At 38.6% G+C, this 23,970-nt stretch overlaps 1 protein-coding gene across 6 annotated transcripts in view; it reads left to right on the top strand.

Annotated features, from left to right (window-relative positions):
- The window catches only part of ODR4 (odr-4 GPCR localization factor homolog), a 38,884-nt gene that overhangs the window by 10,821 nt on the left and 4,093 nt on the right, over positions 1-23,970 (top strand). For 3 of the 6 annotated variants that reach the window (XM_032783441.2, XM_032783442.2, XM_075067864.1), the window contains 9 exons: positions 992-1,098; positions 2,499-2,535; positions 3,808-3,948; positions 4,618-4,713; positions 6,689-6,757; positions 11,963-12,091; positions 14,538-14,628; positions 16,469-16,654; positions 22,932-23,024. In XM_032783441.2, coding sequence (XP_032639332.1) covers positions 992-1,098; positions 2,499-2,535; positions 3,808-3,948; positions 4,618-4,713; positions 6,689-6,757; positions 11,963-12,091; positions 14,538-14,628; positions 16,469-16,654; positions 22,932-23,024 — 949 coding nt within the window. Of the gene's footprint in view, positions 1-991; positions 1,099-2,498; positions 2,536-3,807; positions 3,949-4,617; positions 4,714-6,688; positions 6,758-11,962; positions 12,092-14,537; positions 14,629-14,829; positions 16,039-16,468; positions 16,655-22,931; positions 23,025-23,970 lie in introns of those variants that run through there. The other 3 variants (XM_032783444.2, XM_032783445.2, XM_075067863.1) reach the window with 3 other exon arrangements.

Below are 23,970 nucleotides of genomic sequence, written 5' to 3'. Positions count from 1 at the left end.
TTATGAATGTTACTCAATATCAGGACAGATACTTCTGTAGATAACTTACCCAAAATGTGGCAAAGGACAAGATTTAAGTGATTTTTTTCACTCTGTTACTGTTTATATAACTTTATTTAATGTATTGTCTTTCATACCAACTGTCTTCCAAATTATCTGACAGAGTTAACTGGTTGAAGCGGGAACTAGAAATGTGGAGGCAAATGAAACTTTAAATTTTCAGGTGTGGTCTGAAGAGAGCGTTGGTGAGATATGAGAAAGCTGTTGCAAATATCAGAAGCTGCAGGGAAGGCAGTCAGATTGTATTGAGGAACTGAGAGAAGAGGAAGGTGAAGAAAGAAACCAGGTCTATGAGCGGGGCATGAGCAAGTCCATGAAGGGTTTTTTTAAAAGTGCAAAATGAATTGAGTCAGTAGATTGTTTTGAAGATTTGTGTGATAGTGGTTGTGCTGCCTTGTACTGTAGCATGTACAGAAAGCTGCTGTTCAATGTAAAGTCTGCACATTAGATATTTTCATTACATCATCTCCAGCACTTGAGTCTTTCATATGTGATGTTTCAGACATTTAACGGCTGCACCAATCTAACTAAGACCATGTATTTTTAGTTCCTGTACCATCTGAAAATTGGCTCGTCTCAGATCATCCCATCTTCAGACTGTCAGATTTCATGTTAGATTATAATTAAAAGCCATAAAGTTCTTGGAAAATGGATGCTGGCATCGGAGTGGCAATGACCGTTCCCAAGGGTTTGCACAGATCTTTCCATCAGTTTTAGTTTGTATATTTGCAGCCTGTGCATTTGCAAATTTTCAAGTTTTGGTTCTATTACAAAGTGTTATACAGCTGAGAAACTGACCCATAGTGAAAATGACGTGCTGTTTTGCTTTAAAACTGAAATACAGGGCTGTTTTCAGTAATTGTAACTACTTGCTTTACTTTGTTTGTGCTATGAAGAAAAATCCCATAACATTTTTTTCCTTCTTCTTCAGCTAGTTTTTTCAGTAGAAAAGTCTATAGGTAAAAAGAGGCTCTGGAATTTTACTGAGGAGGAGGTCTCTGACAGAGTGGCTCTTCACCTTTGTTCTGCTACAAAGAAGTATCCTTCTACATCAAAAATATAATGTAGTCTTTTGATATGGTGTATTGAAATATAATATAGGACAGGATCTATCTAATCTGTCTGGTCTAATTGTATACTTATTGCCACCCAAAAACCTTTATCTTTTGTGTCAAGGGTTGCTAGGATGGATATTCCATTAACACAAATCATAAAAAGCAAGACATCTGCTCTGCACTCATCAGTTCCCCTGCTCCTGTTCTTCCACTGTTCACAGCCCACATTCTCCACCCTTACTCTGCTCAACTGATGTGCAGCCATAACTTTGAGCATGTTTACTAGTTATATGGTCATGCATTTTGATTGATTTTAGGGTTGGTGTGGCCTCAGTAAATTACATTATATTAATTTTTGTATGATGCATGTAAATAGGTGGGTATGGTGTCTGATTAAAAATAGTAAATGCAGGATGTTTTTCTGTTAAGTTTTATATGAAAGGGTAATCTCTATTTGGTAGTAATTTTCATGCAGAAGTTACACTAGTGCACACAGATTTCCATTCTGTGTTACATTTATTGTCGGAGTTGAAGGCTATACACTGGTTGCTCAGAATGAGGATAAAGATATAGGGGTTTCTGTTGGTGGAAGGAAATTGAGGAAAAAGAGGGTGGTCAGCAGGAAGGGGCCTAGATGGGGAAGCACAAGGGAGTGGAGATCTCTTTTAATGAACCACTTATGGCTCATCAGAAAGGAGAGCCTCTTCCCACCAACATCTTCAGGTTTTCCCTTGCACTCTCCATCCATATTGCTACTTCTCACCATGTCCCACTACTTCACTCCCACATTCAATTTGTAAAAGTGATGTTCTTGTTTTAAATATCAAAGGCACCCAAAATAACATCTGATGTCTCTGTATGGCACTGTAACTTGCAATTATAATAATCAACCTTTAAACTATTTTTTATTATGGTATGGAAGTAGCGGGCATGGTTGGAAGAATGTTGTGGGTCAGTGAAATAGCTGTGCAAGTGAGGATCATGGGGAAGAACTGAGGCTCAAGAGATTTATAGGGGGAGAAGTGTTGCTCTGGAGGAGGCCAGGAGAGAGAGCACAATTGTAGAGAAGTATGGGAGACATCAGGGCTTACAGGTGAAAATACATATCACCATTAGTAGCTATCCACGTGAATACATATTTGAAAGGCAGTTACATCATTCCTGTAGCACTTGTAGTTTACAAGTGAAACTTTTTTTTTAATTCCTATCAATGTGAGAACATTCTCTACAATATTAAAAACTTGGCTCTGAAAAATAGGAAGATAGTAAACGTAGATGATAAATTACAAGTTAATTTAAAATATTTGTTTTTTATTTTGTTCCTTAGTTTTTATTTGTTCCTTTTAAGCATATTTCATTGATTTTTTTCCTTAATTAGTAAAGGATACTCTGTCGAACCTATGATATGCAAGATCCAAAGGTAAGATTGACTTATAAAGTTCAGAAGAAATGGATTTTATTTCAGATTTGTAACATTGTATTGGTAGCCTTATTTAGGGTGTACTGATATTAATTTGGATAATATGGGAATTTAGTTTATTAATTTTATTTGATCTTAATAATTAGTATGGGTTAGGCTCGCCAATCTGTTTGATCAGAAGATAAAAGTTCTTGTCCTGAATCAGTCTCAACAGAATTTATAAATGACCCTCCGGGGTATGACAGGAAGCTTACACTGAGACAGATATAGCCTTAAAGACTTTTTATTAAAATCAATAATAGCAAGTAAATGATAAAAATTCTCAAGAGTTACAAAAAGTTACAATTGCATTACTGCTATTCAAAAGATACATATGAGAATATAGTATTAGATGCAACAAAGCTTTGGTTAATATACTCGCACCTTTTCTTGATAACCTGGTGGTAAGAGACACAGGACCAGCCTTGCCGTTCAGGTTTCTCAATTCTTGAGTGAGGGATGCGGTGCTTCGAAAATGCTAAGAGCTGTTAAAGCTTACCAGAGTTTACTTGACTATCTTAAACTTAAATCAAAACCGAATAAACTACGAATAAAACTTAGGGAAACCAAGCTTAGCCTAGTTCCCTTGAAACTTAAAGTTTAAGAAGAACAAGTATAGCCTACAAATAGTAGCAGTCATCATAGATAGATAGAGTGGAAGTAGTAAGTGAGAAATGGAGATAATGGAGGTGGAGAGAATGGAAATACTCTATTGAGGTGGTTACCTCTTTTATAGGGCAAATGCTGGACCTCCTTTCTCTTATGCCCAAATTTCATTACTCACCCACAGAAATGTTAGGGTACACTTACCCCATAGGCTAGTATGTATGTGCGTATTGAGGACAGGTATGTACGCACATCAGTCTTCTGTGGTGTACTTGTTAAGTCTGTGGGGAAAAACCCCTATGCCATTCGTCATTGTCTTTCAGTCTAAGTAAAAGGTCATAGACATAGGTGTGGGTACTCATCTATTTAGATAACAAGATATTGGTCAACTTTGCTTTCTGAATAAAAGATCTTAATGGAGATATGCTAACTTTGCTTTAGCTTAACATTCAGGATATTTCCTGTAGGTCTCTTGCATTACAGCCAAACTTACTTTAATATAAACCTAATACAATACATCAAATAAAAAGATATATATTTATGCAAGCAGGTTAGTCCTATAGGCTACAGAATTAAGCCATTATATTTGCTACATTTTAAAAATAAAACCCTGTCTTTTCCTCCCAGAGTTCAGCTAAGCCAGCAGAGTGGAAGTACCAAAGTGGCCTGTCTGCCTTCTGGCTATCTTTGGAGTGCACAATTAATGTTAATATCCACATCCCACTTTCTGCTACATCAGTCAACTATGAACTAGAGAAAAATACAACGGTAACTAAACAATAATACAGTATTTCTTATTCCATTAATATTGCACATACTACTGTACTGCTTAGAAGTGAATAATGTGTTATGAAAATATGGAGTAGATAGGGGAATAGAATTAATGATTTGTTACCGGCAGTTAAATCTATAAGGTAATAAGTTCCTTATGCACAACTCACTTGCTGCATTAAGCATAAGGAGAGAAATCTTTCAAGATTTTTATTTTCCTGTGTTTAATTATTCAGAAACATTATTAGGAGCGTGTAAAGAAGATAGCAGCTTTACTTTTTCTCTTCATTCGATGCAGGGTCTGGTTTTGGAAAAATAAAATCCAGGTGTCCATGTCCTCAGTATAGGTGGTTATGCAAATTAGCTTTATTTTTAGGCCAATAAAGATTAAAATTAATATTTCTATTTACTTTAGGAAATGTAGATTAAGAGGTGTCTTGAGAGTAGTATGTTGTCCTTTAGTATGATACTTATGGATGAGAGGTCTGAAATTTGGTTAGGATTTGTTAATGTCTTTCTTTAGCTAATGATTTAAATATGCATTACAGTAGTTTTGGAGTGTTGGTGGGTTTTGTGGCAATATTCAACCAAAAGTATAGTTTATTTTTAGAGATGATTTCTTCTCAAAATATACACTTAGTCTTTCTGTGTTTTTGTTTTTTAAAGAACGGATTAACCCGGTGGGCAAAACAGATAGAGGAAGGTGTTTTTCTGATCAACGGGCAAGCTAAAGATGATGATGCAGAGCTGTTGGAAGGGCAGGTGTGTGTTGTATAGCATGGAATTAATACCGATGTTGTCAAGTATTAATCCTCAATTTGAACATTAGAGTTCAAATATAAGGTACTCGCATGAAATGCTCTAAGCTTAATCTCCAGCTTAGATCTGATAGGCTGCCACCAGATCAGGAATTGATAGGGCCTGATCCCCCCTTTCCTCTCTCTGGTGTCCCCAACCCTCCCTTGGTGGGACACCCAGATTCCAAATCCCTTGGATTGGATGCTAAAAAAGCAAGGGAGAAAACCCCTTCCCCCCTCCTTCCCAGGCTTGCCTCTTGGTCTAGCCCGCGAGTATCAAGAAACCGGTTTTCTCTGCTTCCAGCAAGAGAAATAGCGTTCTCGCTACCTCAGGACAATTGAGATGCAAAATACCAACAGCTTGGCTTTGCTTTCCCGTGCCTGCCTTCCCGTGAGGGAGACAGGACCTGATACAGAGGTTTCAATTTCTCTGCCTTACAGAAAAAGAAACTTCCACAAGTTTTTGAAAAAAAAGAAAGCTTTATATAGAAGAAAGAGACAATACAGACTAATAACTTGCATAAAACATTTATACAGGCTCCTAACTTAAGAAAATCTGAATAAACCCAGTCCTGATTATAAAAAAATAGCCAATTTAAATAGACCAGCAATCAACACACAGTAAGTACAAAGCAAAGCATATATCCATAAGCCGATACTTGTTCCCAGTTTGTACTCAGCTGCTCCGTAGTAGAATGAAAGAAGACAGATTGGAATGCAGCAAGTAGCTTGTCCTCACACGTCGAGGAAACAACAGACAGACCCACAATCCCCCCACATCTGTAAATACAACCACAAAGCTCCTCACAGCCGAATTGCGTTTGGGTTCCTTTTGTACTCACAGACTTTTGTATAAATATTGAGATAAGAAGGAGTTAGAGGAAATCCTTGTTTACTCACAGCGAGAAAACAAAAAAGACCCCGGAAGTAGACAGAATTCCCGCCCCTGACTTAAACAATCCAGTTCTCTGATTGGTCCTCGGGCAGTGTGTTTGGTTGACCACTGCTCCAGGTAAAAAGAACTTAACCCTTACACGTTACCCTATCTACTTATGACAGATGTGTCACTCAAAATGTCTGGGATGGTAATATTAATGGCTGAAAGGTCTTCTGTAGAATATTTTACTTCCAACTGGCATGTGCCATGTAATTAGTATAAAGGATTGCTTTTCTCTTACATAAAAATGGCCATACTGGGTCAAAAGGTCCATCTAGCCCAGTATTCTGTCTTCCCGCAGTGGCCAATGCCAGATGCTTCAGAGGGAATGAACAGAACAGGTAATCATCATGTGATCCATCCCCTGTTGCCCATTCCTGGATTCTGGCAAACAGAGGCTAGGGACACCATCCCTGCCTATCCTGGCTAATAGCCATTGACGGACCTATCCTCCATCAACTTATCTAGTTCTTTTTTGAACCTTGTTATTGTCTTGGCCTTCACAACATCCTCTGGCAAAGAGTTCTACAGTTTGACGTTTATTGTGTGAAGAGAGACTTTTTTGTTTTGTTTTTAAACCTAATGCCTATTCCCCACCCATCCTTGAAGCAAAAAAAAAAAAAAAAAAAAATTGTAGCAGTAGTGAAAAGAAGGATAAATTAGGGAGGACTGGTGTATAAGAACTCTGCCCATATGCTGAAGATCAGATTGACTTTTATGGATGACTTCAACAGCTTTATTGCTGTTGCAGTTTTTGGAGGTAAAGTGCGAGCCACTCAAGAAGATTCTAATGAGATCATCTAAAACTGTGCAGTTGTTTTGGTACTGAACCACTACTAATAATTTTTTTCCAAAGATTCCTAACATTTTGTTAACTGTGTCCTTAAAGTGGTTTCCCTATCTCAATTTTCTTTACAGTGCTACAGGCCAGTGGAGCACCTCAATATGGTAGATACAGAAATGCTCTATATATTTCATATCATTTTTTCCTTTCTTATCTCAGAAAAAATCTTCACGAGGAAATATTCAACACAGTATTCAACCCTTTGATGTGAAGGTTCTGATGCAATTGGTAAGCACTGTGTGTGGAAAATGCCAGTAAGGTTAAGTGCAGTATTTCATAAAGCTTTATTCTCAGATGCCTAATCTAAAAAAGGGCATGAAGTAAAAATCAAAAACGTCTTTTTTTTTTTAAATAACTACTCCCTGCTATAGGGGGTAATTCTTGTTCAAATTAATATAGCCCTGGTACGTAGGGACTTATCCAAGTTATTGACTTCAGTGGGAGTATCAGGTCATGATAGAGCACCTAACATCTAAGGATCATATAATAGTTGTAGAGGAGTGAAACTGAGGCCCAGAGATGTTAAATTCTGTAAACTGCTCATCTTGGACAGAATCCTGCACCTACAAGCCTCCATTTACTTCAGTGGCGCTTTGTGTGGCTGTATGGGTTCACATGCACCAAAAAGGCTTGTAGATTTTAAGGCCAGAAGAGACCATTGTTCTCATCTAGTCTGACCACCTATAACACAGACCATAGCATTTTTATCAAGTGCTTTCTGATTCAAGCCTAGAGCATATATCTTTTAGAACAGTGGCGCTCAACCTTTTTAGTCTACTGTACCCCTTTCAGGAGTCTGATTTTTGTCTTTCACCTCACTTAAACTACTTACTTTTTCTATTTTTATGTCTGATTTTGTAAGCGTCACAGCACATTACTGACAAATTGCTTACAGTAACTCCTCACTTAAAGTCGTCCCAGTTCACGTTGTTTCAGTGTTACGTTGCTGATCGATTAGGGAACATGCTCATTTAAAGTTGTACAGTGCTCCTGTCATGGTTTCACCCCCACTCTGAACTTTAGGGTACAGATGTGGGGACCTGTATGAGAATCCCTAAGCTTAATTACCAGCTTAGATCAGTATGCTGCCACCACCCAAATTGTTCAAAATAGCTGTTTGAGTCATTTGGGAAACTCTGTCTTCCCCCCACAAAATCTCTCCCTCCCAAGTACTGTAACCCTTCCCTGGGTAACCTTGAGAAACTTCTCCACCAATTTCCTAGTGAACACAGTTCCAAACTCCTTGGATCTTAAAACAAGGAAAAAAATCAATCAGGTTCTTAAAAAAGAAAAAACTTTTAATTAAGGAAAAGGGGTGAAAGGAATACCTCTGAGATTAGCATGTAAGATACTCTCGCAGACAACAGATTCAAAACACAGAGGATATTCCCCTGGGCAAAAACCTTAGTTACACACAAGAAACCCAATTTGATTATCCCTCTAATGCAAAAGAACAACGTCACAAAAGGAAATAAACTAATTTATTCCTTCTTTAATACTCACTATCCTGTGTGATTCCTGGGTCTTTTCACTCCTGTACAAAACTGAAACTAACACTGAGACAAAGGAAAACTTCCCTCCTTCCTCTTGAAACATCTTGTCTCCCCCCGCCCATTAGTTCCTCTGGTCAGGTGTCAGCTAGGCTAGGTGAACTTCTTAACCCTTTACAGGTAAAAGAGGCATTAACCCTTAACTGTCTGTTTATGACAGTTCCCTTCTAACGTCATTTGGCAGCCGCCTGCTTTGTCCACTGCTTGCAGGAAGAGCAGCCCTTTGCAGCTAGCTGGTAGGGGCTTGTAACCAGGGTGGACCGGCAGCCCCCCTATCAGCTCCCCGCTCCCCTAAATTCCCTGTGGTGCAGCCACCCAGCAGTCTAGCAATTGCAGGCTAGCAATTGCTGGCAGTTCAGCTGTCACTCCCCCTACTGCCATGTGTTGCTCCTGCCCTCTGCTTTGGAGCTGCTCCCAGAGACTCCTGCTTGCTGTGCGGGGGGGGAAAAAGGGGGGAGCTAATGTCAGTGTCCCCCACCCACCTGCTCCTGCACCCTGCTTACCCCATCTCCATATAGAGCAGGGAAGGGACACGGACTGAGAGAGAGATAGAGAGCCTGGAGCAGCAGCTGCTGTCTCAACTTCCTGTTCCACTTAAAAAGACAATGCACTTAAGAGTGGAAAAAGACAATGCACTTAAAGAGTGGTTCAGCTACCTAAAGGGTCAGAGGTGCATCTTTCTGTCTCTTCCCGCACAGAAATGTGTGTTCTGCGTTGGTTGGGTTTCTCCCCTCCCTCATGTTCGTGCGCCCTTGTGTGAGAGCAACATTACCACAATGCGTTAAGCCTGAGGGCTCACTGAAGTGCTACTCACATTTAGCATAAGGCATTAGCTGGGAAATAACCCCTCATCTTCCACCCCTAACTTACCAGCTCAAACAAGCTCACGGTCATCATAGCTGTGAACAGTATAACTGTCGTTTTTTTTTTAATGGAGAATATACTATCTCAAAGCTGGAAGGGACCTTGAAAAGGTTATTGAGTCCAGCTCCCTGCCTATCAAGGAAGGACCAGTACTGATTTGCCGCAATATACCTAAAGGGCCCCCTCAAGTATTGAATCCCTCAAAAACCACTGGGTTTAGGCAGGCCAGTGCTCAAACACGGAGCTATCCTCCTGCGCCCTTCTTATACTGTGAAAAAATCTCCTGGACCTAATCCCCCTATTGTACGTTAATTCTAATGGAAAATTGGATTCGCTAACATAAATATGATCATCTATCTGACCTCCTGCACAAGGCAGGCACAAAACCCTACCCATACACATTTATAACAACCCCTAACCCATGACTGAGTTATTGAAATCCTCAAAATTGTGATTTGAAGACCTCAAGCTGCAGAGAATCCACCAGCAAGCGACCATGCCCACGCTACAGAGGAAGGCGAAAAACCTCCAGGGCCCCTCTGCCAATCCGCCCTGGAGGAAAATTCCTTCCCGACCCCAAATATGGCGATCAGCTAAACCTGAGCATGTGGGCAAGACTCACCAGCTAGCACCCAAGAAAGAATTCTCTGCAGTAACTCAGTTCCCATCCCATCCAACATCCCCTCACAGACCATTGAGCAGACTTATCTGCCGATAATCCAAAGATCAATTGCCCAAATTACTATCCATCAAAACATCCCCTCCATATACTTATCAAGCTTAATCTTAAAGCCAGATAAGTCTTTGCCCCCACTACTTCCCTCGGAAGGCTGTTCCAGAACTTCACTCCCCTAATGGTTAGAAACCTTCGTCTAATTTCAAGTCTAAACTTCCTAATATCCAGTTTGTACCCATTCGTCCTCGTGCCTACATTAGTACTAAACTTAAATAATTCCCTCTCCCTCCCTAACGTTAATCCCCCTGATATATTATATAGAGCAAGCATATCCCCCCGGAGCCTTCTTTTGGCCAGGCTAAACAAGCCAAGCCTTTGAGTCTCCTTTCATAAGGCAGATTTTCCATTCCTCGGATCATCCTAGTAGCCCGTCTCTGAACCTGGGTCCAGTTTGAATCATCCCTCTTAAACATGGGACACAGAACTGCACACAATATTCCAGGTGGGTCTCACCAGCGCCGTATATAACGGTACTAGAACCTCCTTATCCTTGCCGGAAAATACCTCGCCTGATGCATCCTAAAACCGCATTTGCTTTTTTTAACAGCCGAATATCACATTGGGCGGCTCATAGTCATCCTGCCTATCAACCAATACCGACCAAGGTCCTTTCGCTCATCCGTCGCTCCAACTGATCGTCCCAAACGTGATATCTAAAATTCTTATTATAATCCTTAAAGTGCATGACCTGCACTTTCACATTATATTCATCCTATTACTAATTCGCTCCAGTTACAAGGTGGTCCAGAATCTTCCTCGAATAATATCACCGGCCTTCTCTCCGTGTTAGCATAGGAGCAGCTTCGTGTCATCCGCAAAATTATTAGCACACTTCCCCGCTCTTTGTGCCAAGGTCAGTAACAAAAAGGTTAAATAAGATCGGTCCAAAAACCGATCCTTGAGGGGACTGCCTACTAGTAACCTCTTCCAGCTGACAATTCACCCTTCAATACGACCCGCTGGAGATCTCCCCTTTAACAGAACAGTTCCTTACCACCTTACAACTTCATATTCCCCCATCTTTTTCCAATTTAAACGAGACAGTTCCCCATGCGGATTTCCGTGTCAAACGCTCTACTGAAACGAGGTAGAATAAGATAATACCTCTGAGTACCCCAGGGGTACATGTACCTGTGTTGATCACTGCCCCCCCCCCCATGCGCTGTTCTCTAGCTCCCAGTCCCCATGACTGGGACAGTGGAGCTTCCAGGAAACCCACTACCCAGGTCCCACACATGGCCTAGTGTGGTTCAGGGAATAGCTCCTCAGTTTCTTTCCCCCCCCCCCAAAAAAAAAAGGTAAAAAAGTGCCTCCTTTCAAATCCTTGTGTGATCAGGGCCCAAGTGGCCTGTTGATGGTTACACAAAATTCATGACATCTTTAAATTTAATCAAAATAGTAATAATGCAAGTTTTTTCTTGTGAGACATGCCCATTTATGCTGTGTGCAAAGGGCAGATGTTTACAGTCAAACTATCAGTCTCTAACAATATTGTTTATACTAGAATAACTGATTGTTCTGTGAACATCTTTGGAATAGTCAAGGGAGAGCATCACACTGAAGGGATTTCCATAATGGTCTTCCTCTTGCCACAGAAACTTTGCCCTAAAATCGGTTAGGGACTCCATGGATATTAGCTTTGATCTAGTTCCAAATATGAGCAGATAAAAATCTCTTCCTAATTAATTCTAAGACTGGTGGATGACTCTGCTTTAAGAAAAATACTCAAACACCACAACGTAGATATTCTAGATTGGACTTACTAATACAGTAAATAGACAAACTTTGTCACTTAAAGGCTTCAAAAAGTAATGTACAAGGGAGGTTACTGGGAAGATACTGTATTAATATTAACAAGCTGTTTGAAAATAAAATTAATTCTCTAGCCCTAGTATGTGCAAAATGCTTATTTTTTTTGTAGTTGAAACAGTAGTGACCAAACTTCAAAAACAAGCAGAGGGAACTATTTTCACAACCTTGCTAGCATCACCATTGATGTTTACTTCTCATCAGCATGCAAATAGACAAAATACATTAATTGCAAGAAAGGATAAGTTCCTGGAAAAGCAAATTTTAAAGAATTTACCAATGAGAAAAAGACAAAAAACTGTTAAGACAGATCTTCATATTTAAGTTATTTGCTTAAAAGTATAAACTGTGAGGGGAAAACACATTTTACCAATACTTAACATTTTAAGTTAATTGAAATATGTAGTGACTTCATGATTGACCATATTGCAGATGCATAGTTAACATTGTAATGGAAATGTGTTTATCTTTCAGTCCCAGAGTTCAGGCCACAGATCTACAGCAACTGTGCAAGTCTGCAGTGGTTCCATAAATCTTAAAGGTGCTATGAAATGCAGAGCTTACATCCATAATAACAAGCCAAAAGTTAAAGATGCTATTCAGGTATTGAATGTAGTGATCACACTCCTTCATTGCTTTTCCCGAATATTTTACTGGAACCATAAAATTATTGTTCTACCTTTGCCTTTGGTAGGATAATAGAGGTCTAAACTGAGCTCCAAAACTTCTGAACTCCAGACAGCTAGAATGATAGTTTGGAATTTTTGGAAGTCCTTTTTATCATGCAAGAAATAATTTTTTCAGAAGTTTAATTTTATTTAGAAGCAGTTTATTTTAGGTCTCTTCTGGTGTGTTTTGTCCTCCTAAGAAAACCTAACTTACTCTTAGTCTAGTGGTGGTAATGGTTGGTGTAAAGTTTTCTTAAAATTAAAGGAATTACTTTTGTATGTTACATATTTTTGTACTTGCTAGAGGAAAAATGTAGGCAGAGTAGATACTCCAGTTACTCTTTTAAAATGTACTTAGAGTAGTACTTCTAAATCAAAGTGATCTTTTCTGTTGTCTTGCTGCACTTCTAATATTGTCCAAAAAAGTACTGAACATGACAGTCAGTATTTTTCCATGTTGCAACCTTCTGCCTGGTAACAGACCACATGTTTTGAAATCGTACGTGACAAAGTTCCTCCTCTACCTTGGTGAGTCTTGTGCTTACTGGCAGATTTGCTCACCTCACAGATTCACCCTGTGGATCAGGAAACAGCCCAGAGACCTTCCCTTCTGGTAGAAGCCACAGTCTAGGTCAACTCCTTCTGTGTCTGATCAGGAGTTGGGAGATATGGGGGGAACCTGGGCCCATCCTCTACTCCGGGTTCCAGCCCAGGGCCCTGTGGACTGCAGCTGTCTAGAGTGCCTCCTGGTACAGCTGGGCAACAGCTACAATTCCCTGGGCTACTTCCCCATGGCCTCCTCCCAACACCTTTTTTATCCTCACCACCAGACCTTTCTCCTGATGTCTGATAAAGCTTGTACTTCTCAGTCCTCCAGTAGTATGCCTACTCACTCTCAGCTTCTTGCATTCCTCTTGCCCCCAGTTCCTCTCACACGCTTCCCCCTGGCCTGACTGTAGTGAGCCCTTTTATAGCATCAGAGGGGCCTTAATTAGAGTCAGGTGCTTAACTGCCTCACCTGGCTCTTAGCAGGTTAATTGGAGTCATGTGTTCTCATTAGCCTGGAACAGCCCCTGCTCTGGTCACTCAAGGAACAGAAAACTGCCTATTCAGTGGCCAGTATATCTCCCTTCTATTACTCTGCTGTCCCCAACTGGCTTAGGTCTATCAGAGTACATATAATCTCCTACTTCTGTTCGTGATTTAGGCTATGTCTACACTAGAGACCTTACAGTGGCTCAGCTGCACTGTTGTAAGATCTCCTGTGTAGCTGCTGTATGCCTATGAGAGAAAGCTGTCCCACTGACATAATTAAACCTCCACCAATGAGCAGGAGAGTATCTCCCACTGACATAGTGCTGTCCACTCCGCCGCTTCTGTTGATGTAACTTACATCGCTCAGAGGGATGTTTTTTCGTACCCCTGAGTGACATAAATTATACCAACAAAAGGAACTAGTGTAAACATAGCCAAACTAAAGGCAAAGGATAAAATTCAAGCCCCATTGGACAGTATAGCAAAACTCTTACAGACTTTAATGGGGACAAGATTGCACCCCCAATGTTCATAATAAAAATACATAAAAATCAATAACACAACACAGGTAATATTGTGACTTGAAGCAGTTTTTATAAATCTAACATTACTAACTTTTGACTAGCAACACCTTCTTAAAATCAAACTAGCATTTTGAATAACTAAAAAGCACTATAAACACATAACTGCTATTTTGTTTAACAAAAGGAAACCCCCTAATCACATAAAACAGTTTTATTTAACAGACCAGTTATAGTAACGGGCTATATTGTACTCTGATTGGTTTCAATGGAGGGAGTGGTTTTAATGGAGGAGGAGTGTATGTGAGGGCAGTATTTGTCTCTATAGAATAATTAGGCTATCACTATGTGTGTGGAGTGCCAAGACATTAATGTCTGAAGTTTTTCAAAATCTTTGTTGGAATAGGGAAGTATTAAAGAGAGCCTGTAACTTGGCCAAGAAGACACAGGAAATGTGTGGTAGCGCCAAGAATATAACCCAGTCTCCTGAGTTTGGTCAGATGCTTTAATTTCAATATTTAAGCTTATTTAAAACAAACAGATAATAGCAAAGCCACACTTCTTGATGATTTGTTATTATTATGGTAGGAAAACTGAAAGGGAAAGTTTTGGTTTTTTGATCCTAAGTTCTCTTTGTCAGTCTTTTTTTTTTATATTTTATATTTTGATTTTGTTAGTACATATCACTGTTAAGTTGGCCTAAATGCATCGGACAAACTGAGACTTTTTTTGTTTTTTAAAACACTGTGGTTATTTCTTGATAATCACAAATACCTTGCAAACTGGCTTACGTGTTGTTCATTGTGTTTTGTTTTGTCCTTGCAGGCTTTGAAGAGGGATATAATAAACACACTCTCTGATCGCTGTGAAATATTGTTTGAAGATCTGCTTATAAATGAGGCACCCGAGAAAAAAAGTAAGCCTAGAGAAGGAAAGCAAATTATCTTTTTCTAATGTAATTTGCCTTTGTTTTCCTGGAGTTCCTGCCTTTTGTAGTCCATCAGGATTTAATCTGAAGTACTGAAATCTGGGTGGTGTTAGAGGGAAACAAATGTATCAGGCAACACAAATTCTACTTGTCACTCCTTTGCCTCTCTTTTTTTTTTTTTTTCCCCAGCTATCCAGTTCAGAAGGATTCCATTCAACTTCAGGCATTGTTCTTTGGACCTGCATTTTACCCCTATAATGTTTATTAAATGCCTTCTTGCCCCGAGTGTAAATTAAACTTCCACTTTATTCCCTTCTTGGCATAGCTGACCCTGAGTACAGTAAGGTTTAACCCATAGTCATGGACACAGCCTCAAGATCTCTAATACAGAAGGGCTTTGCTACTTAGTCAGAATCAGCCAGTTGTTTTTGTGATGTCCCCACCCAACAGTGAAATAAACAATATACCGAACTTGGCAAGATTCAAAAAGGAATTATCCATATCCTAACTCTTAGGGATCTGGAGGAGACCTAACATGGGGACAGACCATACCACATTTGCCTGCAGCAGGAGTCTTACACTTTTCTCTAAAGCATCTTATGCTGACCATTGTTAGAGACAGGAAACTGGACTAGATTGACCTCGGGTCTGATCTAATATGGGAATTGTTATGCTCCTGTCCAGATTTACAAATGTCGCCCACGTGGTGTTAAATTCTCCAGTATTTCACCTCTGAGGTTTCGTATATATATAAAATACAAAGTTCACTTTACATTTAAATAAAAAGCTATATATCTTGCTTGTCAGCTCAGCATAAGGCTGTCTAGGTTTGTATTAATTTCAAGGCCAGAATTATTTTCACTACATACATTTATTCTCCATAATAGTAAACTTTTGCTATCTTAATATAATTACAAACTGTGAGACCAAATTAGTATACTAATACCATCCCAGTTGGTTCATGCAACTCCATTCATTATCCTACATACTGTATAACAATTTTAAAGGAATGTTTTAAAATGACAATGCCATGCCATCACCTGTGTGAAACGTTAATTTCTCCTACCTAAGATCTGCTAAGTTGGAGAGGAGGAAAATATCTTATGGTGTTTTGGGGTGTATTTAAAAAAAAAAAAAAAGGCAACTGTTTGACTCTAAAAGGAAAATTGAATGCTGCCAAATAGTCTTCTTCATCTACTTTAGGATGACATTAAGTTATGTTTATGGTGCTATGTGTACTGAGAAATAACCTCATTGTAAGTATTATTTTAGCTAACATTATCTAAAGTGGGGAATGTGGCAGTAGTAGATTTTATTGTTTGCATGCAGTTTTCCATTCTCTCTTTAGGTGGCGCTTGTACTCCATGGCTGTTAACTACATAAAACAATAACTAATTGTTTGCTATCCATTATGATGCTGAAATTGCGTACTGTTTGGCATATGCATCAACTCCTTTATCTCCAACCTTCCTGTGAGTGCTCTTTGTATCATTTCTAAAGTGATAAGGGGCCTGGTCAACATTCTCAATTCATAATCATTTTTAAGGTCGTTTGGCTATTTCTAAGGACCACTGAAGAGCGGGTTATGTGAAAAATACATTAAAAGTTTTAGTTAATAGGAATATAATTTCCATTTACAAATATAAGTGTCTATAACATACATGAAACAGTAATAATTAGATTGGAAATATTTGAAATCAGACTTTTACATGATGCCTTGGACAGTCCTTTTTACAACAGTTTGTGTAATGTATGCTGATTATTGAAAAGTCTGTGCCATAGCTACACAAGTTCTTGTATAGTATTTTCCTTCTTTCTTTCTTTCTAGATTCTGAGAGAGAATATCATGCCTTGCCTCACAGAGTGTTTGCCTCTATTGCTGGATCAAACGTGATGCTGTGTGATTATAAATTTGGAGATGAAATGACTGGTGAAATCCAAGAGCGTTTTTTTGAGATATTGGATCAAGTTGTGCATGGGGAAGCTATACACATAGCCGAGGAAGTAAACATAGGTAAATATAGCATCTGAGTAAAGAACCAAATTAGACTACAGCAGGGATTATGGATAAATTGCCCAAAAGCACAAACAGACTTTATTCAAGTTCATTACATTATGCTGAAAGCCAGCATTAAGCTCTGATGCAAACTTTATATTGTGTAGCTCTTGTGTATACTAGTATAATTACACCTTTGATATATACTTACTTATATTACAGAATAAGAGGCTTAAGACTGCCATATTTTATATATGATAAAGATATACTTCATATGTTTTTGCTTTCTCGTGGGTTGTGTCATATATCAGCACTTCAGGTATCTAGAGCTTTGTTCAAGATAAGATGGCAAAAATGTTGGTATTAGTCACAACCCACAAAAATGCAAAAATAATCTTAAATCTTTTATTGTAGCAATGTACAAATATACATGGCTTCTATCAAGCAAGTAATGTAATTTAATTTAAAACTCCATGATTTCAGTGTGTCCATGAGTTATTGGTGACCTTATTTCATGAGGCATTTATAAATAGATTTTTCTTAAAGCCTAAAAGTTAAAAAATTGCGCCAGATATGAACTTTCTGACCTCTTTATATTTTAGTCAAGAACTTGCTCAGTAGCGCAGTATTTTAACCAGAACAATGCTTTAATCAAAACAAATGTTTTCACAGTAAATGTAAAAATGTATTTCCAGCGTTTTTCTTGGGAGTTTTGTTTGGGTTTTGTATCTCATTAGTCTGAGTTTGAATTTGCCTGTGTCAAATATATTGTGCCAGACTATTTTTTGGGTGGGGGGAGTGCTCTCTATTTAAGGTAATTAACATGGAATTTCATTGCACGCTAAATAACTCCTTTTTTTCATCATAATTAACACTCTCTATAAACTTTTGTATTCCAGTGATGAGGTTTTTTCATACTTTTCTATTTTAAAAGTAGAAGTATTTTGTGGTATAGTTAGCTATATAGAGTTTCACTCCTATATCACCTGACCACAGTTTCTGGCTGACTAACTCATAAGGAAAAAAATAGCCCTTTCCAGGTGAGAGAGTCAAATGTTGTGGTTGGAGAATACAGCCCATAATATATCTTAATATCTGAGGCATATTCATTCTCTCTCTCTCTCTCTCCTCTTACCCTATCCTCTTCCCCCCCATGTGGTTAGAGGAGTTTTATTCTATAGTTCTGTAATGTCTTAAGTCACAAATGTTTGGAAAATGTGAAATATTGCTGTAGAGTTGACTGTGTACGTTGGAATTAGTTTTCTTTTGCTCATTTATTATGATGAGTTCCATTTTTCCGTTCAGAATGACGTAGTTATTTTTATACTAGATCCACATGTTCTGCTGGTAACAAGCGTTTTGACTATATCTTTTTAATGTGGCCCCTGCTAATGACCCACTGCAGTGGTTCAGTCTTTAACATTTTAAAACGGAAAATAGTAAGAAGTAGCCAGTAGTATCTGAAAAGTATAAGCAATTCTCAGATTGTAGTTCCATGGTACTTCAGTGCTTTGACATGAGCAACTGAAAGCTTTGCATTAGCGATTGGCTTCACTAAATCCTAGCTCCTGGCACCAACAAATAAAATACGTTCAGTAGGTTAACACAAATACAATTTTAGTAGCTGTAATCGCTTATCGATCACTTGTTCTTAAGTTAGTTTGCCTTCGCCAGAACTTAAAGCACAGAGAGTATTGGCATTAGAAAGCATCTGCACTAGGTAATTGTACACAGCGTTATATCAATGCTGCTTTAGATTTGGGCATTGTGTGTCCTAGGCTTTAATCTTCTTTGGGTTACTACGAAGAACAGGTATGTATATTATTTATTTATTTTATTTATTTCTAATCCATCCTGTGAACCATGTGCATTAATGTCCTTCTCAAGAGTAACAGCCCCCGAAGTGATAACTGTGCTTGTAGGAATGCCATCACAGAGCCATATAAACCTGATGGGGTTTTCCCTCTCCCCAGCAACATTACCCTGACCAGAGTTATGAAGATTTTTAAATGTTGACTGAAAAAGGTTGTTTTTTCTGAATGCAAAATTCTGAGCTTTATTATGAAATTGAGACCATTATTAAAACATATATTTAGAAAGAGCACAATGTTTCTAGCTTTTCTTTTTAATAGGTTCTTAAATATCAAATTATTTTTTGCACTGCTATATTTGATCTGCAGATCTCCACGCACACTGTAAACTGATGAGCATATGTATTTTTTCTGTGGAAAAACCATGGTATTTTTGATACTTAAATCTTCTGGTAACTGTAGTAAATGAACACATGATGCAAGTTTTATTCTTGATTAGCACTTGAAACCTCTGCATCCTGTTAAATAAGTTGATAAGCAATTGTGTTCGTTAGTTGCAATGCTGAAATATGTCCAGTACAAGGCTATTGGTTTCTGGAGTAAAAACATGTAGAAACATGTTTTCACAAAGGGAGGAAGTTTGGTTGATTTTTAAATGACATAATTCGTGTGTAAGTTTTATATGGCATTAGAATTTCATAAGCTAGCCATACATCAGTCATATCAGATGATACACCGGCCACCCATCTGATCAGTCAAGATCCAGTTTAAACTTATTCCAATAGCTGGTGATGTAATGGTGAAAGTACTTCTGGAAGTGTAGCAATTTCTCTGAGTGCGTGAGACAAAGGGCGCTGCCTTGTATTGCTCAGCAGTGATTCCTCTAGATTAATGAATGGGTCTGGCAGCCTCGCTTATGAGGAGTTCCGTTTATATTTAGACAAAGTAAAACTTCCTTTATCTAGATTCTACTTCTGCAAAATCCAAAAAGTAACTTATAACAGCCAAGACATAATACAGTATAATATTATACTGCAAGTGGTGCCTCCATACCCTGCTATGGTACAATGGTGCAGTGAAACCTGTATGAAAAACCACTCTTTTAGGCAAAGCATGTCTTAGAAGACAACCCCAGAGTATCTCCAAACATACAACGTCCAATTCTGCTCTACCTGTGTTGAATTGCTACCTCCAGTGAGTATTGACTTTGATCCCTTGAGTGGTTGCTTAAGACAGATTTCACTGTATAATTTCCCTTGTCATGTTCATAATATATTATTTTGATACAGGCTAGGATCCTGCTCGTATTATTTTGTTCCTGCAGCTCAACAATACATTTTCATCTTCATCATGCTACTAACTTGAATGCTATACCCTCTTTAATGGTCAATAAATTTCAGATATTTACCCAGCAACTGACAGGTTGTATTATGATTTTTAGATTCCTGTCTCCATTTCCTTACATTTGCTGATAATTGGCTGTGCTTTCTTTTTTGTTCTTCTTCTTTGACTAAAAGATAAAGTTACTGGGTCTAAGTTAAAGATATATTACTTAGAAATGTGAAATCACATGGTGCTCAAAGCTCCTCCTTAATATAAGTGATTTTTAAAATTATTATTATTATTAGTTGCTAGATAGAAAATCTTTTTCTAACTAGAACAAGGCCAACCTTTAAGGATTCTGGTGCAAGAACACATTGAAACATACTTGGGAGTGGGAGATGGGGAACGCTTAGGCTTAACTTTTCCCAGATTACATCCAGTGGAACTTCACTTTTACAGAAAATACCAATAGAAGCCCCTGCTTGCACCATTGGCAGATTAGTATTAATAGATTCATCCCATGTAGTCACTTGTTTATTGCACACCTGAAGCAGTCTGGGTGAATTTTTATGTGTATGCTTAAAGTAAATCATAAAACTGTTTTATACTTGAGGGGGAAAACTCACATATTCTGAAAGTGCCATTATTTGGCTGCGATACAGAGCCCTTCAACTTTAGATCGGTGGTTTATTTCTAGTCTACGTCAACAGTGGCCAATATGTTTTCCTCTATATATGAAATCAGTTAGTGAGCTCAATCTAGTTATAACTGGACAAGTGTCCGCCAAACCATTGGCACTTTTAGTATAGACACAAGACTGGATTCTAAATTTATTCTTCCGGTCTCAAAAATTGGCCAGAATTGAAGTATACAGACAAAGAGGTGTACTGTCTGGGCTGTACTTTTTCTATGGAAAAACTAAAGGACTTCAGTGTTTGGGAACCCTATGTGCCATATTTTTGCATTGGTTAATGGATGCTTTGTCCAGTGTGTGTGTCTAACTAATATTGTTAAAAATACATAGTCTCAATGTGTTTACAGGAGGGCAGTGCATTGAGAGGCACTGTCAAGTTGAAACCCACCCAGTATTTAAAAAATAAGTGAAAAGTACTTTGTCATTACATTGCCCCTGAGCACCACCTCCCATTCCCATCTTTAATTGAAGTTTTACAATCAGATTTCCCAATTTAAATTTTTTCTCTCCTATATTTTGGAGTTTTTCTATACAGGGATAAGAGATATCCAGCTGGGGATGGGTGAAACTAACTACACATGAGGTTCTGTCAAACGCACAAAATAAACCAAAAAAAGATATTCCCTCCCCTCCCCATCCAATCTCTTTATTATGTAATCTTAGGTATTACCTGTAACAATAATAGATGAAATATTTTCACATCTAAATGGTGGTTTCTGTGGTCTCCTTTATAACTATTTTTAGTCATGATTTTGAAAAAAAATACTCTATGTAGCCTTGCATTTCAGCTACTGCCAACAGCACAAGGAGACAAAATGCAGTAAAACAAACAAAACTGAAAGTTTGTTTTTCATTCTAAGAAGAAATAATTTAGTTTCTTCTTGTAAATCCCCAGTTCAGAACCCAGTCCTATGGACGATTATGTACCTGAGTAACTACTCGTGTCAGTTTTCCTATTAACTTAACATTACTCGCTTAAGTGATTCTATTTATGTGCTTAAATCTAAGCTTCTAGCCCTGAGCTTTTAAACTTCTTGGAGTGGAGGTTCTGGAATTGTGAAAAATGACTTCAGCTCTAAGTGTCAAAGTCACTGTTGAAAATGGGCCTTAGGAATGTAAGTCACTTAAGTATTTTTTTACATTTTTACCTTTTTGTCTCTTTAACTGGTTTGTAAAGCACTTAGCATTTTGTTGGTGCTATGCTGCTGCTACTATTATTACCAATAAGAACATAAGAGCTACCATACTAAATCTGGTCCATTTTTCCCAGTATCCTGTCTCCAACAGTGGCCTGTACCAGAGCTTCAGGGAGAGCATACAGAATGGCAGTTATGGAGTTACCCATACATATTTTTCACTCCCAGCTCCTGGTCATCAGAGGTATAGGATTGCCTTGAGCATGGGGTTGAGTCCTTAATGATCTTGACTAATATCATTGATGGACCTATCCCCAGTGAACTTATCAAGGTCCATTTTGAACCCAGGTACACTTTTGTCCATCACAACATCATAGCAATGAGTTCCACAGGTTGGTTGTGCATTATGTGGAAAAAGTACTTCCTCTTGTTTGTATTAAACCTGTTGCCTATTTCATTGGGTGACTCCTGGTTTTTGTGTGTGAGATGGAGTAAATAACACTTCCCCCCCCACACCATTCCTGATTTTAAAGACTTCTATCTCCCCATATCTCCCCAGTTATCTCTTTTCAAAGCTGAGCAGCCCTAATCTTTTAGACTCTCCTCCTATAGAAGCCATTCTGTACTCTTGATCATCTTTGTTGCCCTTCTCTGGACCTTTTTCAGTTCCCGTGTATCCTCCTTGAGATTGGGTGACCAGAATTGGACACAGTATTCAAGGTGGAGGAGCACCATGCATTTATATAGTGGCATGATATTTTCTATCTTATTTTCTATCCCTTTTATAATAATTCTTGACATACAATAGTATATCTCTTTTGACGACTGCTGCACTTCGAGCAGAAGTTTTCAGAGAACTATCCACAGTGTCTTCAAGATCTTTCATGGGTGATAACAGCTATTTTAGAACCCATCATTGTATATTACTGTGTTTTTTCCAATATGCATTACCTTGCACCTATCTAGGTTGAATTTCATCTACCATTTTGTTGCCTAGTCACCCAGTTTTGTTAGATCCCTTTATAATTCCTTGCAGTCTGCTTTGGAGTTAACTATCTTGAATAATTTTGTATTGTCTGCAAACTTTGCCACTTCACTGTTCACCCCTTTTTCCAGATCATGAATAGGTTGAACAGCTCAAGTTCTAGTACAGATACTTTACTACTACTGATGATAATACAAAATGGTAAATATATCCACTCGTAGAGCAGATCAGGAGTTATAAACTTAATGTTCTTTTTGAATTATTGTGATTGCAAAATATAGATGTGTTTTTATAAACTTTGAATGAATACTTGGTTTTGCTAAACTTATATCTCTATTTCATGCAGTTGATATAAATCCACCTGTCGACAACACAGATGACACGCAACAGATGCAATTGACAAAAGCAACACTACTATTGAAATTTCAACAAAACATGGGTATGTTACCTCCAGATAAGCCCATTAAGGTACTGTAGAACTGATAATGTATAGTCTTTCACTGTCATTTGTTCCCACAATAGTGATAGTAATTTCAGGATGTGAGGACATAGTAAACGGCATAATTTAGTTTAGAGTTTAAAGCATAGGGTTAGTAAATGGAGGAAAAAAAGTGACATGTTCTTCAGTGGGCTTAAGCCAAATAGTTATGTGCTTGCTAAAAGTTCAGAGATTATTTGGTTCACTCTTCAAAGACTCAGTTTTGCAGTTTACTGAACATTTATTTATTTAGTCTTTGCATATTCGCCGAGCCAAGCAATAGCGTTCTTAGTGGCCAAGTGGTGCTTTTGGAGTCCACCACTGAATTTGGTTAGCGGACACTCCTCTACAATGTGTATCATTGTTTGATCTACCACGCAGCTGCAGTCTAGTTGGCTCCACCAGAGGCCTTGCCCAATCTGGAATCAGTTAAGAAGGGCCCAGTGGTGATGTGGCAGGTTGAAGCCAGGTAGTTGAGCTGTAGGGTCTGTGACGAGGAACTGATTGGTGGTTGATATTAAGTACCAGTCTTCCTGCCACAGGGACTCCGCTGTCACATCCTGGCATGGCAGCCTCAAACACAGTGAGTGCCGTGAGGAAAGATGTGGGTTAGAAAGGTTGTTGAACAAGGGCAAGCTTGGGTTGGCACGTACCATATCAAGCAGCTTACCAGCTGCAATCTCCCTCTTGATTGAGAGGGAGCAGTATGGCTCAGAACTGGAAGCCATGGAAGACAAATCAGTCAGAAACTTCCTGTGATGATGCACATGGTTGAGAGGAGTTTCACATCAACAAGTTTTGGTGTGTGCCAGCCGTCTCCATACTGGTGCACAGTACTCTGCTATTGAGTACGAGATGGCAAGGGCTGAAGTCCTTAGGGTTGGAGCATCTACTCCCTATGAAGAAC

This window comes from Chelonoidis abingdonii, chromosome 7, assembly GCF_003597395.2.
Source record: "Chelonoidis abingdonii isolate Lonesome George chromosome 7, CheloAbing_2.0, whole genome shotgun sequence".
Classification (NCBI taxonomy): Eukaryota; Metazoa; Chordata; order Testudines; family Testudinidae; genus Chelonoidis; species Chelonoidis abingdonii.
Note: the sequence above shows the minus strand (reverse complement) of the source record. Positions and strands in the feature narration are given on the sequence as shown.